Here is a 14605-nt window from a genome sequence, read left to right on the forward strand (position 1 = left end):
GAAACAGAGAACAGTGAGACGAAGGAGGAGGTGAGCTTTCCTTAACTGTCAGTTTAAACCTAAACGTGAACATCACCGTGGGCACACCACTTCTTAAACTTTTTCACTTAACTGCAGTCTACCCAGGTGCTCGACCTAACTCTACCTTTGGCTACAAATGGCAGGCCACATTATGAATAACAACCATATATCAGCCCGCAACATAGCCATCAGCCCCATACAGCCATGCTGAGAAGGATAAAGCCCAGAAAGTGTTTGAGGTGCTAAGCAACTGCATCTGAAAACACAAAGCTCTCTATTCTTAGCCCACTCTCAGTCCACCAGTAATGGAACTTAGAAGTGCTTCTGAAGTTTGCTATTTTCTTTTGACCCTGGTTAGGCTCATGCATAATGGGAGCAAAAGAAAAAAAAATCATAGAACTTGGCCTGTAACTTGTGCACGTCGTTCCTCGCCCCACTCCCAAAATGCAAGGCATCCTAATAGCAATGCAGTGTTTTGTGTCTTTTGTAAGAGGTTGTGTCTGTGTGTGTGTCTTTTGAGTGTGCATATGTATGGGTGTGAGTGTGCGTGTGTGTGTGTGTGTGTGTGTGTGTGTGTGTGTGTGTGTGTGTGTGCTTGTGCATGCTTGTGTGTGTGTGAGGAGGGAATGAATGAATGAAGGCAGGACTCAGGCCCCGGGTCCCCCGAAAAAACCTCCTGGAGCTTTTGATGCAGAAGAGTCAGCGGCAGATTAAAGCATACCGCTGCCAGGGCTCATCGGAAGAGCGAGGCCCTCCAGACCCACTTCAAAGATGGGTTCTTCTACAGCCTCCGTGCGGCTCCTTGCCCCAACATGATCGCTCGAGTAGTCTTGTCATGTCTGCGCCCTGAATTCCTCAAGCCAGAGCCTTTACATGTCTCCGATGCCTCTCAATGCTTCTCTCAATTTTTTTTTTGATTAGCAACGAGAAGGGCATGGCCTAAGCAGCTAAGTGTTTGGTCCAGTGCTGCGATACCGGATGCTCTCTAGTTGTTTGTGCACAAATTGTAAAATGATTTGCCAACTTTCATAGAGGGGAAAGTCTGCAGTGAAGCTGAATGCTTAGAGTACATCAAAAAAAGTTCTCAATTTTGCAGAGTACATCAGTGGATATTTGGTCTAAATTAACCAAAATATTCACAAGTTGCATGCAATTGCTCTGCTCCATTATTGATAAGTTTGGCAGTTTTGCTACAATGGGCTGGATGATAGCCGTTTCTTTCCACATAGTTGTTTGGAACAGAAGGGGAGTTTGTTTGGCCTTTTCCAGATGTTGCTGATGTGACTCAAAACCAAAAAATAAATAAAACAGCAAAGGGACACTCTCAGGTGACATAAGTCTCACCATATCCCACCAGTTCATATCTCTCTCTTCTCTCTCTCTATCTCTCTCTCTTACTCAGTCTTCCCCCTAAAAATAGGCTTTTGCCTCCTTGCTCACTCATGCAGCTGAAAAAGAATAGCTGGCTGTTGAGTCCTGACATTGGGAGAAGTGGGAGAACAAACAGCTGCTGCAGATTGGGGCCCTGTATTCACTGCATGTGCTGACATCCATGAGCAGGCCCCCTCTGCCCAGCTCCGCTCTGCTCCGCACAGCCTGGCCTTGCTGGGGCTCATCGTTTCAACCTAATCAAGCACCAGGCCATCGCAAGACAACATGAAGACAATAGCAATCGAGATGGCTGATCTTGATTTACACAACACGGTCTCATCCCATTAACTTTCCTCTTCTTCTTCATGAGGACTTGCCTGTAGAGGTAAACAATGGTGGTGTTATCATTGCAAACTGGCAAGAGCTTTTCCATGGTGTTCACTTTGACTTATTTACTGTAGATCATCTGACATCTGGTGCTAGCTAAGATGACGCTCAGAGCATTTGCCAGCTGTAATCGTGGCAAAAAACATGATGTATGCACAATGGCTACGACAGCACTTGTCCCTCCATATCAAGTGAAAAGCCATTGTGCTTTACAAGAAAATCCCATTATTGTTGCTGGAACAATACGATGTACAACAAAAGGTCTCCATCTTAGCTAACTATGGAACTCAAAGCCCCTGGTTTATGGAGGGTGTATAAATAGGGGACATAAAGCCTTTCTTTAAGCACTGTGCTTTCACAGAAATATTATGTGTCACGATAACAGCCAGAGTAATTCAAACGTGGCTTTCATTAATTGTAATTATTCCAGTAAAAGGCAACATGTGGCATTTGAATGCTCTCTCTCTCTTTCTCTCTCTCTCTCTCTCTAGCTCACTCTCCCTCCCTCCATCACTCCCCTCACAGACCTCAACATAAGGAGAAATGTGTTGAATCCTTTGATATAAAAAAAGGGGTTTCAAACCAATCACATTTATTACTTTCAGTTGCTGGATGATGTTGCCAAAGACCCGGACCACAATACTTCCACTTTTCTGGAAGTGTGTCATTGTTGCAAGACAATTTGAGTTTGTCAACATAATAGCTCCATCAGAACATGCCATACATGGCTATAGTGTCCTGTCCATAGGATGTGCATTCATGTCTGTTCTAAGCTTATGTACGCATCAATTAAAGCGACATAACTTAAACAGTTTCATAATCATTTTGATGGTACACTGACGTATAATAGGGAGTCGTGTCTGGTATTGCACTGGTATGCCTGGTATTGCAGGGCACAAAAGTGGCCCCATTTGGCACTTTTCAACACACTGGATACTCCTTTAGTGTACAGTAATTTCCCAACGTGCAAGGCCGTTCATGGCACCCTGCACGTCGAAAAAATGATACGGTACGTTGAAAAGTGACAACATGGGGTAAAAACAATTCTTGCATTATATTGCTTTGATGGATTGCTTCTCTTTTATAGGGCATGACCCTAGTAGCCTGGCCCCTGGTCACCATTACTGTACCCATAAATCATGACTAATGACACTGAAGTTGCCTGCCGAAAGCTGTGTTTACACAGAAATTACATTAATAATAGCCTGCTGCTTATTTTAAGACTTGCAGAAGCAAGGCTGGCTGTACCCACATGTCATGCACTCAATTCCGTGCAGAACAGTGTTAATCGATAAATCTAACCTCCATGACAGCATTTCAAATTATTTACACCAATTATTTCTGGACAGCAGAAGAGCACAGCATGTTTTATGTAAATGTGTGCCTGTGTGCTCTGTGTGTGTGTCCCCCCCCCCCCCCCCCAATAGGCCCGTGTACTATTTGTTTTGCGAGAGGTGAGTTTCTTTTTTTTTTTTTGCTCTGCAGTCTCTGGCTCTGTGTGTTGCCTGTGCTTCGCCACCGTGTCGTGAAATGCAGATCACGGCGAGGTCAGTCCTGGTCGGGGCCCTGTTTCTCCTCAGCCTGACGCGGCGCTCCCCGGGCCCTTGGCCCGACCACATTAGCATTTCACCTTGCCTTGACAGCCTGACAAAACAAATAAATAGGCAGGTATCAAATCTGACCGAGGGAATATTTTCAGACTTTTCAGTTTACCTTTGCGAGCCCGGTGGTCTTGCGTCGTGCGGCGCTGCCCTTTTCCCTCTGGTTCATGGTTATTAGAACGAGGAGACGGGGTCTTGGAATAAAGTGCCCCGGCTTTTTGATTCGGTCAGCAATGTCCGGAAATGAGTTTAACATGTATCTGAGGGTAAACGTAGGTTTTGCTCTCTCGTGTAGTTGAGAAGCAGTTTGCCTTCCAATAGCCTTTGCTGTGCAGCTGGTGTAAAGTCCTTGGCCTCTGGCTGACTGTCTTGTTGATCCGTATGTGACCATACTGTTATGCATTCAGATTTTGTTATAAATGCTATGTGAAAGATGAGAAACAGCCAGACGGCGAGATGGATTGCGGGGGTCTTTTTTCGCAAGTCACAAGTTTCACTCCAGAACACCATGTAGTCGAGAGTTAACATATAGTCTGTTGAGATCTGTGACATTCCATTGGCAGGTGGTTAGCTTGTTAGGACTGCATTTGGCCAACAATGACAGATCTGTCACGTTCTTGATTTCCCTCGGAATTTCACTTCAAATACGCCTCTCAAAATATGTAAGGTTGATATTTGGTGCTGGCGTGAATATGTATGGTTTGAGACATGCCCTGTTTTCTCTAACATGAGATTTTCATTATGAATTTCTTGTGGTAAATCTGGGCTCATGACTTTCCGACAAATAGCTGTTGACATTGAGCGAACTGTCAGCAGGCTGGTCTGAAGGACGTCAGCAGAGGGACCTTTCACATCGGAGCAGAATACCAGAAGATAAAAGCACTCTTACTGAGGTTTGACGACCCACACCGGCACCAGAGATGACCACTTTTTTTCTCACTCTCTCTCTCTCTCTCTCTCTCTCTCTCTCTCTCTCAGTCAAGATACATTGAGGCAAGGGAATGAAAGTGTGAATGAAAATTAGTCTTGACCCACTTTGGGGCCCCCAAGAAAGAAAAATTTAAATTCATTTTAGTGGTGATTGAGCTGAGGGGGGTAGATTAGAGAGGTAGGAAAACATCTGGACTAGGGGCCAATCAAAAAAAAAAAAGAAAAAGAAAGAACAGGAACACCAAAAGGAAATTACAGCTGCCGAACAATGATTCAGTGCGGAAAGTTTTCTCTTTTTCCCCTCCCCTCGCTCTTCTCCCTCCCTCTCTGAAGAATGGTAAAACGCACAGGTGTGGAGTGTCTTTGATATCAGAAACCATATGTTTCATCTGAAGGGGTCCTTGGCCGGACGTCGCGGAAGTGGCCACGGCCAGGGCGTCTCATCAGCAGCAGCCGGCCCAGAGATTGAGCAGGTCACACTGCAGGTGCTGCCACGGGAATGGGCCGGGGCGGGCCCTTAATCAAAATGCTGGAACGCTATTGGCACAGCAGATAACAGGCTGCAATGCGATATGTCAGGCCGCTCAGCCTTCATCAGTGCTGCAGCGGCGGAGACGGCGGCTGTGGCGGCGGCAGCCATTTCCGCTCCAACTGGCTCTGGTTTTGCATTAATCGGGGAGGAAAATGATAAAGGGTTAGTAATTAAAAGACGACGCCAGGTTTCGGGATTTCATAATTACGCCGCCTTTATTATTGAGTGGTCTAAAAAAAGAAGGGAAAGAAAACAGACGGCGCCGCTCACACAACCATGATTTCTGTTTGAAATGTGAGGATCTGTGCACGAATTGCATATAATTGCTCTGTAAATATAATCAATATTTTCCACTTCCCCACCCTCCTAATCTCTTGCTCTGGCTTTCCACTTGATTGTTGAAGCAGTGGAAATTTATGTACACAACATTCTTCTGATATTTTTCAAGCTTATTAAATATCTATTGAATAATGATTCTTGTGCGAAAGTTATGCCCACAGAACAGATGGCAGGGAATAATTGTGTAAACAATGGCATGAATGCATGTTTAAATTTATGCAGTATATTCGATGCATCAATGTGTGAGTATGCAGATACTGTGGATTAGTTACTGATCTCTGTCTGACGCAAGATTCCGTTCTCTTACCTCTTTCCACAGAGATCTCAGCATGAATAACATCAGTGAAATCCAACCCAACGCATTCCACAACCTCCACTTTCTGTCAGAGCTGTAAGTAGATGCTCATATATCTCACTGCATGCAGGCCTATGTGGCCTGGGTTTCAAATCAGTTTCCTGGGGTTTCTGATTCAACTGCAATAAACTGGAAATCTATATGATCAGTCAGTAATGATAGCATATTAAATGTGATAAGCAAACAGGCCCTCAATATAACTGGCAAGAATGTAGCTTTGATTTTAGCTTAGGACATAGTGCAGAAAGCTTATTTCAAAATAGTGAAAGTTTGAATAGTTTGTGTGTGTGTGTGTGTGTGTGTGTGTGTGTGTGTGTGTGTGTGTGTGTGTGTGTGTGTGTGTGTGTGTGTGTGGGTGTGTGTGGGTGTGTGTGTGCGCAGAAAGAAAGGGCAGTACATCTATCCTATACTATCACTATGTCCAAACCCCAAATTACATTTCTACAAACCTTCTTTCCAGAAGGTAGAGTTGAAAGAAGATCCGTTGGTTCTCCCTCCCTCTCGGTACTGCAAGTGGCTGGTGTTTAGTCCCACTGAGGTCTGGGGGCTGTGGGTGCCTGTGGCTACACAGACCCTGGGCCTATGGCCTGGAGAGGGGGCTTGTGGCAGCCCTCATCGCTCCCCCAAACGGCAGGGCCTGGTGCCCTGGTTGCGTTGCGTCCCTGTGAAGCAGAGCCCAATGCCATAACACATGGTGGAAAAGCAAGTGGCTGCCAGCCCATCAGCCTGGGTGTTTGCACAGACTGGTGTCTGGATGGTCTCAAGACTGCTGAGGCGACAGGCTTTTCAGAGGCGACTTTTTCACAGACCCAATGTGGTGGTGGTGGTGGTGGTGGTGGTGGTGGTGGTGATGGTGGTGATGGTGGCAGAGCGAGAGCTCCTATCCAGCGTGATCCAGTAAACAGGAGTAGTTTCTCAGAATTCTCGAACTGGGCCAACGTGCAGCAAGCAGCATTTTTTCTTTCGGGCTTACAAGAAATAGTGGAAGGAACAGAGGAGGAAATTAACCTCATCAAATACTATGTTTTCGTCCTGACAGTGATGAATTATCAAGCTCTTGGCAAGCCCCAAACAATCAAACAAATAGAGTGCGTATCAAGTTTAAGCACGCTCACTTCTTTCGGAAAAGAAAAAGTAAAAAGTCTTGGAGTGAATTTGGCAAGTTGACGGGAGCTGGTGGAACAGTTTTCTCGTGCCAAATTAATGCAAAAACGTAATTCCTATGGCAATGTCCACTCCACAGAACGAGGAAGAGGCGAATCCCCCTCAGCAGCTCTGTCTGTCAGAACGGGGAGGGGAAAAAAAAACACTCAACGAGGAGGATCCCATCTGATGACAGAGCTGCTTCTAGTCTAAACCAATCAGACGGTTTCCTGTGGAAAACGTGTGTTTGCTCATCAGCACTCCGATGAGACATTAAACAGCAAAGGCGAGAGCCTCAAGATTGGGCCACACAGAGTGAAGTTTAGGGTGGGGATGATGTGGGGGTGGGTGGGGGTTCCGGGAATGACGTTCTTATAAGGGACACTGTGCTGTTGGGGTGGGTGGTAAGGGGGGATGAGAAACAGAGGGAGAGAGGAGTGGGCTCTTGAATGAGTGATAAGTAGACCCTCATGAGGAGATCCAGAACCCTCTCAATGCGTATTGAATTGTGTGTGTGTGTCTGCGTATCTGGGTTGGGGGTGATGAGGCATCATACATCTACTGGTCATGCCTAACCCCCACCCACCCCTTGCGCCGGAGCCCCCCTGAACGGCAATTTGTTCAGGTGAAACCTGGCTTAGCTCAGACGCGGCGTCCACGGGATGGGAGAGTATTAGCAGAGAAATGGAAAGCACCTGGACACTCGCTTATGAGCACTGACAGCAGAGTTGGCGATGTTGCAGATGGGCCTCAAGATGTGAAAAAAAATAGAAAAAAAAGACCAGAAAAGAAAAGAGAGAATGAACGAAACAAAGGAAAAGAAATCTACGACGGAGACAAATGCCTGTGATTGAAAATGCTTGGCACTGTCAGAGGACTGTCATGGACACGCCACACATGCCAGCAACCAAGTGGAGCTGGGGGGGATAGGGGAGGAAATGTAATATTCTACAGATATCAATATTTATGGTTTCTCTGTCAAAGCAAAAGGCTGCTCCCTCTGTCTGAGGCCGAAATGACTGCAGAATACCCCACACACACACTCTCCTCAAAACACACTCTTTCTCTGTCTCTCTTTGATAGAACAATGCCCTTGGATGATTTTTCCCTAAGGGGCAAAATCCAGGAAAAACAACTAACTTCACTACAGAGAAAATTGTTGTTTGTCAAAATTGCTTATAATCACAAGGGCGCATTGGGAGGATTTTTTAGTTGTGTGCTCTTCATGTCCATTGACCTCCTCAATTTCAGCTTGTGCATCTGATCATTTTTTTATGACAGGGTATTTAGACATGTGTTATTTATTTCAGCCCCTCTCAAAAATAAATACCTGGAATTATCAGAGCATTTCATATCCTTTATCTAGAAAGACAACAACAATACATTACCTAAATAATTGCGCTATATTGCTCTGTTGATTTTCTACTGATGTGACTTCATTTCATACCCTTCAAGTCTGCGAAGTCTATAAAGTGACATTGTCACGCATAGATACAAACACTACAACATTAATTACAGATGTGCTCCCACAGGGTTAAAGGCCCAACCCAGATAGTATCATTACACACTGATTCAACATGAATTTGCAGTCATCTAAAGTAATTAAATACATTTTATGCTGATCATGGTACTCTCTGAAATGGTACTATCACAAACAGAGATCAACAAAGCAACATCTTTACATACTCAGGAACAGATCTTTACATACACAGGAACATACATATTATCCTTTGATTCATTTCCAAGCAAATGTGTATAAGACATTAAAATGGCATTAATAACATCTTACTCAGCTTGACTCATAGTTGACTAGTGCCTCTTCCCAACATATGAAAATAATTGCATCTGCATCCGACAATCACTGAAGCCTTTCATGCAATCTGGTCTTCAAGGTCATGTGTCTGCCAAGCATATCTTTGTAAGGATGCAAGACATTAAATAAGAATGCAATTTGTAAAAATACTTTTTTCTGCAGACATAGTATGCCTTCTAAATGATCTCCCCTAGGATGGATGACAGTAAAATTTACCCAGAAATAATGCACACAGAAGGTTAGACAGTTCAGTTGACAGGATCTTACAAAAATGAATATATAACTTGCCTTAAAACTATTTATGAATCAACAAAATTATATGATTTATTTTGGAGTTGCATATAGAACAATGTTGATGAACACAATGCAGGTTTCTTATCTGTCCTGACTGACTCAAAATCTCTCTCAGTTGCAGATACAATAAGCAAGCCTTCTACACTGAGGCAAAACCACACCAAATCACTCCACTCCTCAACCATACCAAAACAGCTAATGGAGTTAAATGGTGGAGCACTGTGTAACTCTAGAACCGCTAGCGCTAGCACCCAGTGAAGACCATTCGCCACCATTTGGGAAGTGTGCTCACTCAGACCGGATGCCTGAGGTTAACCTAGGAGGTTTGTTTATTTGGGCAATGGCCAAAAGGCCCTTGAGGCTAACCTGCAGCTCCCCATTGTCTTTGTTGTGTGTGGTGGTCACTTAATGCTCACTGATGAAAGCAGATGAATAAGGTGTGGGCTTGTAGAAATCTGTGTGTGTGTGTGTGTGTGTGTGTGTGTGTGTGTGTGTGTGTGTGTGTGTTTGTGTGTGTGTGTGTGTGTGTGTGTGTGTGTGTGTCTGTGTGTGTGCATGCATGCCTTTTTGTGTGTGTGTGGAGGTGTGTTTGGAGAGAAGGGGGTGTCTGCTCATGAGTATTTGTTTGTGCACCTGGCTCTGTATGTGTGTGTATGTTTGTGTGTGTGTGTGTGTGTGTGTGTGTGTGTGTGTGTGTGTGTAGTCTCTTCAGTGACATGACCTGTAGTGACGCCATGACTGCCTGAACTAATTCCTCTCACCGCACTCCGGAGATTAGGTGGGGGAATTTTTGCACCCTTCCCCCCATCATGTCCAGCCCCAGTACCTGATGAAACCAACAGACCCCCGGCCCTACCCAGCGGCCCGTGATGAGCGCTCAACTTGTTGCCTTTAGATCTGCGCTGCGCTGTGTACACAGCTAAGCGCCTGCATATGATGTTTTCATTACGGATGCCTACGGAGCGAAAGCTTCATTTTTTTTCTCTTCTCCTCCACCCTTCCCTCACTGTCCCCATCTTTCAGTGCGCGTTGATAGAGGAGATGAAAGAGAGAGAAAGGGAGATAGAGAGAAACAGAGGGAGAGAAAGAGAGAGAGAGAGAGAGAGAGAGGGAGAGAGAGAGAGAGAGAGAGAGATGAGGTGGACGCAGAGCTGCGTTTACTGTGCTCACTCAGGTCTTTTATGAGTATCATCCCAGAAAGCAAAATAGAGCGGTCACGTCTTTGGAAGGCTCCTGCCTCTGAGGAGACCGGTTTTTATAGTGGTCCCTATGGTACACTTGCATGTCGTAACATTTTATGTGTGGTGTTTGTTCCTTTGTAACGTCTCCAAAAAGGATGTGACTGCCATAAAGCAGAGTTTATGGAATGTTTATCCTTTTTGAAGATGAAAAAGGAGAAAACGGAGAGGTTCTCCATGCTGAAAGATAATATCTGAGAGGCTACGCTGTTCATGTAATCAAATGATTTTTTTTTTTGTGTTTTTGCTTTTTTTTCCCTCCAGCTGTGATGAATAGATTTATTTTTCATTCTGTGGTTCCACGAAATCATGAACCATGGTAAAATCCGAGCGCTAGGTATGCAAAATGTCCTGTCAATTTACAAACACAAACCACAGCACAGTGCGCATGCCCATGTGCCTGGGTATAATGATAGGAATTCACATCTGGCCTGCGTATATTTGCTCGTCTAATTTGTGTATTTGAACAAAAAAAGTGTTTACTTTTTAACCTCAGTAAAATCTGTTAAGCACTGAGAAGCAGTTAGAAATGTATTAGTCATTTCCAGTAATGTGACACATTTGGGAGCAAACTTCACTTAAGCAGATTTGATGAGAACTGGCACCGTCTGTTCTGTTTACATCTGATGATAGTACTTCTGCCTTTGGGGATGTCATCCAATTAATATTTTGATTTTGAGGGTGAATTGTATTTATTAGTGCCCCAGAAAATGTTTGATGAACTCATGGAAGTTTGTATGTGTGCTCACGTAGGAGTGTGCCTCCCTGTGTGTATTTGTATATGTCGGTGTGTGTGTGTGTATTTTCACTGGAGTTCGCGTTTAAGTGGGTGAGCTCAGTTCCCACTCTCTAAGCAGGGCAGAACCAACAAACAACTTGTCACATCGCATGTTCCCCGTACATGACCATATCCCGTACTCATAACAAATCGTAAGAGAAAATACCCAGAAATCTTCATGAGTGTTTCGGAGCCTAAACTAACTCGTTCACGCCTAAAGCTTGTCTCAGCCTGGGGCCGGCCTTGCTGCAGGTGGATGTGAGAGGCGCAGTGTACGCTATGCCATGCTACAGTACGCTACCTACCACAGAGTTCTGGAGGTGTTCCCTGCAGAGACAAGCTATAATAAACCATAAATTGGGTCATTGAGTGTCTGTCGAGGCCATATGGAATCAGTTAGGCCGCCCGTGTTGCCAATGCCATTAGCCACACGGAGCCGGTGGGGTAATTTGTAACATGTCTTGTTCAATGCAGTGGCCCTCAGATCAGCCCAGCCGAGGGAGCAGCGCAAGAGCACCACACACAGTGTCCGTAATGGACTCATCTGCAAAGAGGAACGGACAAGATACTAATACATTCATCAGAAAGAGAGAGAGAGAGAGAGGGAGAGATCAGAAAGCAATATGCAGACTATTTATTATGGCCATGCTGTTTTATTGTGATATTCTGGTTGCACAAAAAGTAAGGAAAGTAAAATATTATATTTCCCACTGGATAACTAATATTTTCTTACTGTTTGATGTGTTTGAACCTCACAGTTCATTTGTTTTATTAAGGTTATATTGTTCAACAACAACATATGACTTACTGTATGACAGTAGGGAAAAGAAAAACATTTGCTGCTACTAAAATGAATCAGACCGTGATGGATAGAATCGGCCCTAGGGCAGGCAACAACTGCCAGTGATATTACTGGAAGTTAAATGACTTCAAAGTAGCGCACTGACCAAAATTATTTCACTTCAAATCCCTCTGACATCCAAAGTTGAACAGGCTCCCAAGAAAGTGGTGGTTTAAAGGGAATTCAACAAAATTTACATCTCTAACAGCTTTCAGACAAAGCCTGCAAGGCAACAAGTTAATATTATCCAGAAAAAGTTCATGCTTCCACGAAAAATAAGTGCATTCGTGGAAGACTGACTGCAAAGTCAAAGCGTCATCTCTTGGCATTTAGTTTGAAAAAAAAGTAAAAATGATTTGAAATGAAGGGAGAGTATATGCTATGCCAGGAGTGTATGTTAGATAGATACCTTAAATTCAGTCCTCTAAATAGACTTTTACCTTGTTCTATTGCAGAGCAGATGTATCATGCAAAGTAACAGAATAGCATGATGTTCTAGTCTTGTGTCATATTTTTTATGCCTTACACTGCCAATGATTATAGTTTACTGATTGACTGCAAGTGAGATATCTTTTTTGACTTTATAGCAAACTGTATGTCACTGTTGTTGTGAAATGCAGTTATTAGTCCTTTCTTCCATCGTTCCCCACTTCCTTTCATTGGACTCAAAAGTGCATCTAAATGCCTTGATAACAGATAGTTGGTATCCAATTACAAAGCTACTTACACTCTCTAGCTACCCCTCCCCCCAACCATTTCACAACTTAGATATCTTAAAACTTACACAGCCTCATAATGTAATTGACTCCACCAAACTCTTAGAAGCACTTTGCCTCCTCACTGATCTCCATCCCCTGTTATTATGACTTCAGTTGCAGTGTTTAATCTGGTCCCAATCTAATCCACCTTTAATACTGACAACAGGTACAGTACACACCCTCCAAATAAATAACCTTTAATTAAAGCCTGTGTGAGGAAAACTAGCATGAAGCAATATTTAAAGGGGCCCAGACGAGAAGTCTAGTCAAACTGTCTGGCTATCAGCCACACTGTCTTCACATGTCATGAAAGAGAGGATGGATGTCTTGTTTTATCACTGTCATGGCATTTTGATGATATGGCAATCCGGAACCATTCTTTTTTTTTAATTATGTAATATGACATATTATATGTTTTAATGCAAAATAATATAATTCTTCAATTTGCTTTAAGGATTGTTGTTTATATTAATGCTAGAATCAGTATGCAGTCCTTTCTTAGTTGTGGGCCACTTCTAAATTCAGTTATGCATGTGTGAAAAAATAGATATATTTTATATTTCTTGCCCTGCATATCAGGTCAAACAATAACAATTGCATTTCCCACAACCTAAAGTTTTCAAGCTAAACGAAATGATCTAAAAACAGAATGAGTGAAATAACTGAAAGCCACACAACCATCTCAGTGTTTGTGGAGCAAGCAGAGACTGGCTGTGTAGAGCATGGTCAGATGACATAAAGATTAAGAGCGCTCTTTCAATGTTGATAGAAGCTTCCTTCCCGTTTTGCACTCTGCACAGTAGCAACGTGTTATGCGCTGTTTGCAACAGATGTCTCCAAGGCCCATACCATCTGCTTTGATGGAGAATGAACAGGCAAACACAAACCAACCATCTCAGCAACCAACCACCCCCCCCCCCCTCCCTTTTCACCAAGACCATAAATTTCCCCCACAATCCCTACAGAGGTTAATACTGGGCAATCTTAGGCCAAGTGGGACATCTCTACAATCAAAACAATGTGACAGAAGTGTGATATTATTGCTGTGCGGCCTGTTTTAGCCAAGTCTGACCAGACCACAGCTATTCCCTGACACTTGGAGCAGATAGGAGTTGGCGTGGATTCCTCGCCCATCCCCAGATAACCTCACCCCTCTATCACTCATCCCTCGTCATCTTTCCATTTTGAGATAAAAACACATGTCTGCGGTGGGAGAGGCGTTAGCCCGCTCTGGGGCCAGGAGAGACTCTCTCTTTCACTATCTCCACTGCTATAGCCTCGAGCCATCTAGTGCCTCACACATTTACTCATCACATCAGTGGGTTTCAATCTGCCTTTTTTTCATTACTTTTCTTCTCTCCTTTCTCTCGGTTCTTTTTAAACATATATAAAAAAACAGAAAACACATTATCATACTCATGAAAGTACCTCATTTCTCCTGTTTTCCATGACTTCACTTTATCCATCACCTCATCATGGCTTTCATCAGATCAGGTCAAGTCTGCTCCTTATGCCCTCTCTAAACCCCACTGCCCGTAGCACTTTTCAACACGGATTAAAAGCAGACTCATCAGACAACGGTACCTTCACTCCTCAATGACGTGTGTCTGTACGTAGGTACACAGTAATGAAGATAATGCCATTGGCGTCTTTCTCTTAGTGTCTCTTTGGACAAGGATTACACAGGTGTTTTTTTGATCCTTCATATGGTAAAGGACTGAGAACTCAATTACTTTTCTTGAAAATGATTAACTTAGAAAGAACAAATGATTAACTTAAAAAGAACAAATTAGCCAACATGACTACACATTCTGATCATATGAGCGCACAACCTTGCAATAACACTATTAGACCATCAAAAGTTTTTATCCAAAGTTGGAGTGGAGGCTGCCATCATGATTAGTTGAGAAGGGTTATAATTTGCTAGAATGATCTAATTAGCTCATCTCGGCACTTTCTGGCTGACCTTTCCTTCACAAGGTGGTTATTTACTATTGGATTCAATTCAAAAAACACATTGCTGTCAGGACAAAATGTGTAAAGTGTGAAGACAGCCTTGATGCCTGGTCCCCTAATGTTTTCATGCAGAGTTTATGCATCTCTTTCTCATAAACTCGGTTTAGTGCCTGAACAGTTTATGATTAATATTTGGCCCAACCTCAGACGGCAATTTACCCTGGGCTCAAAGGCGTCCTTTGAATACC

At 43.6% G+C, this 14605-nt stretch overlaps 1 protein-coding gene across 1 annotated transcript in view; it reads left to right on the forward strand.

The window, feature by feature from the left end:
* lgr6 (leucine-rich repeat containing G protein-coupled receptor 6) overlaps positions 1-14605 on the forward strand; it is a 63325-nt gene that overhangs the window by 22954 nt on the left and 25766 nt on the right. Inside the window, exon 2 of the mRNA XM_076276642.1 lies at positions 5501-5572. Within this exon, the coding sequence (XP_076132757.1) occupies positions 5501-5572 (72 nt within the window). The remainder of the gene's footprint in view (positions 1-5500; positions 5573-14605) is intronic.

This window comes from Alosa pseudoharengus, unplaced genomic scaffold (genome assembly GCF_046254945.1).
Source record: "Alosa pseudoharengus isolate Yale_2024_CS ecotype anadromous, Long Island Sound unplaced genomic scaffold, YU_APseudo_1.1 YU_APseudo_1.1_scf_9, whole genome shotgun sequence".
Lineage (NCBI taxonomy): Eukaryota > Metazoa > Chordata > Actinopteri > Clupeiformes > Clupeidae > Alosa > Alosa pseudoharengus.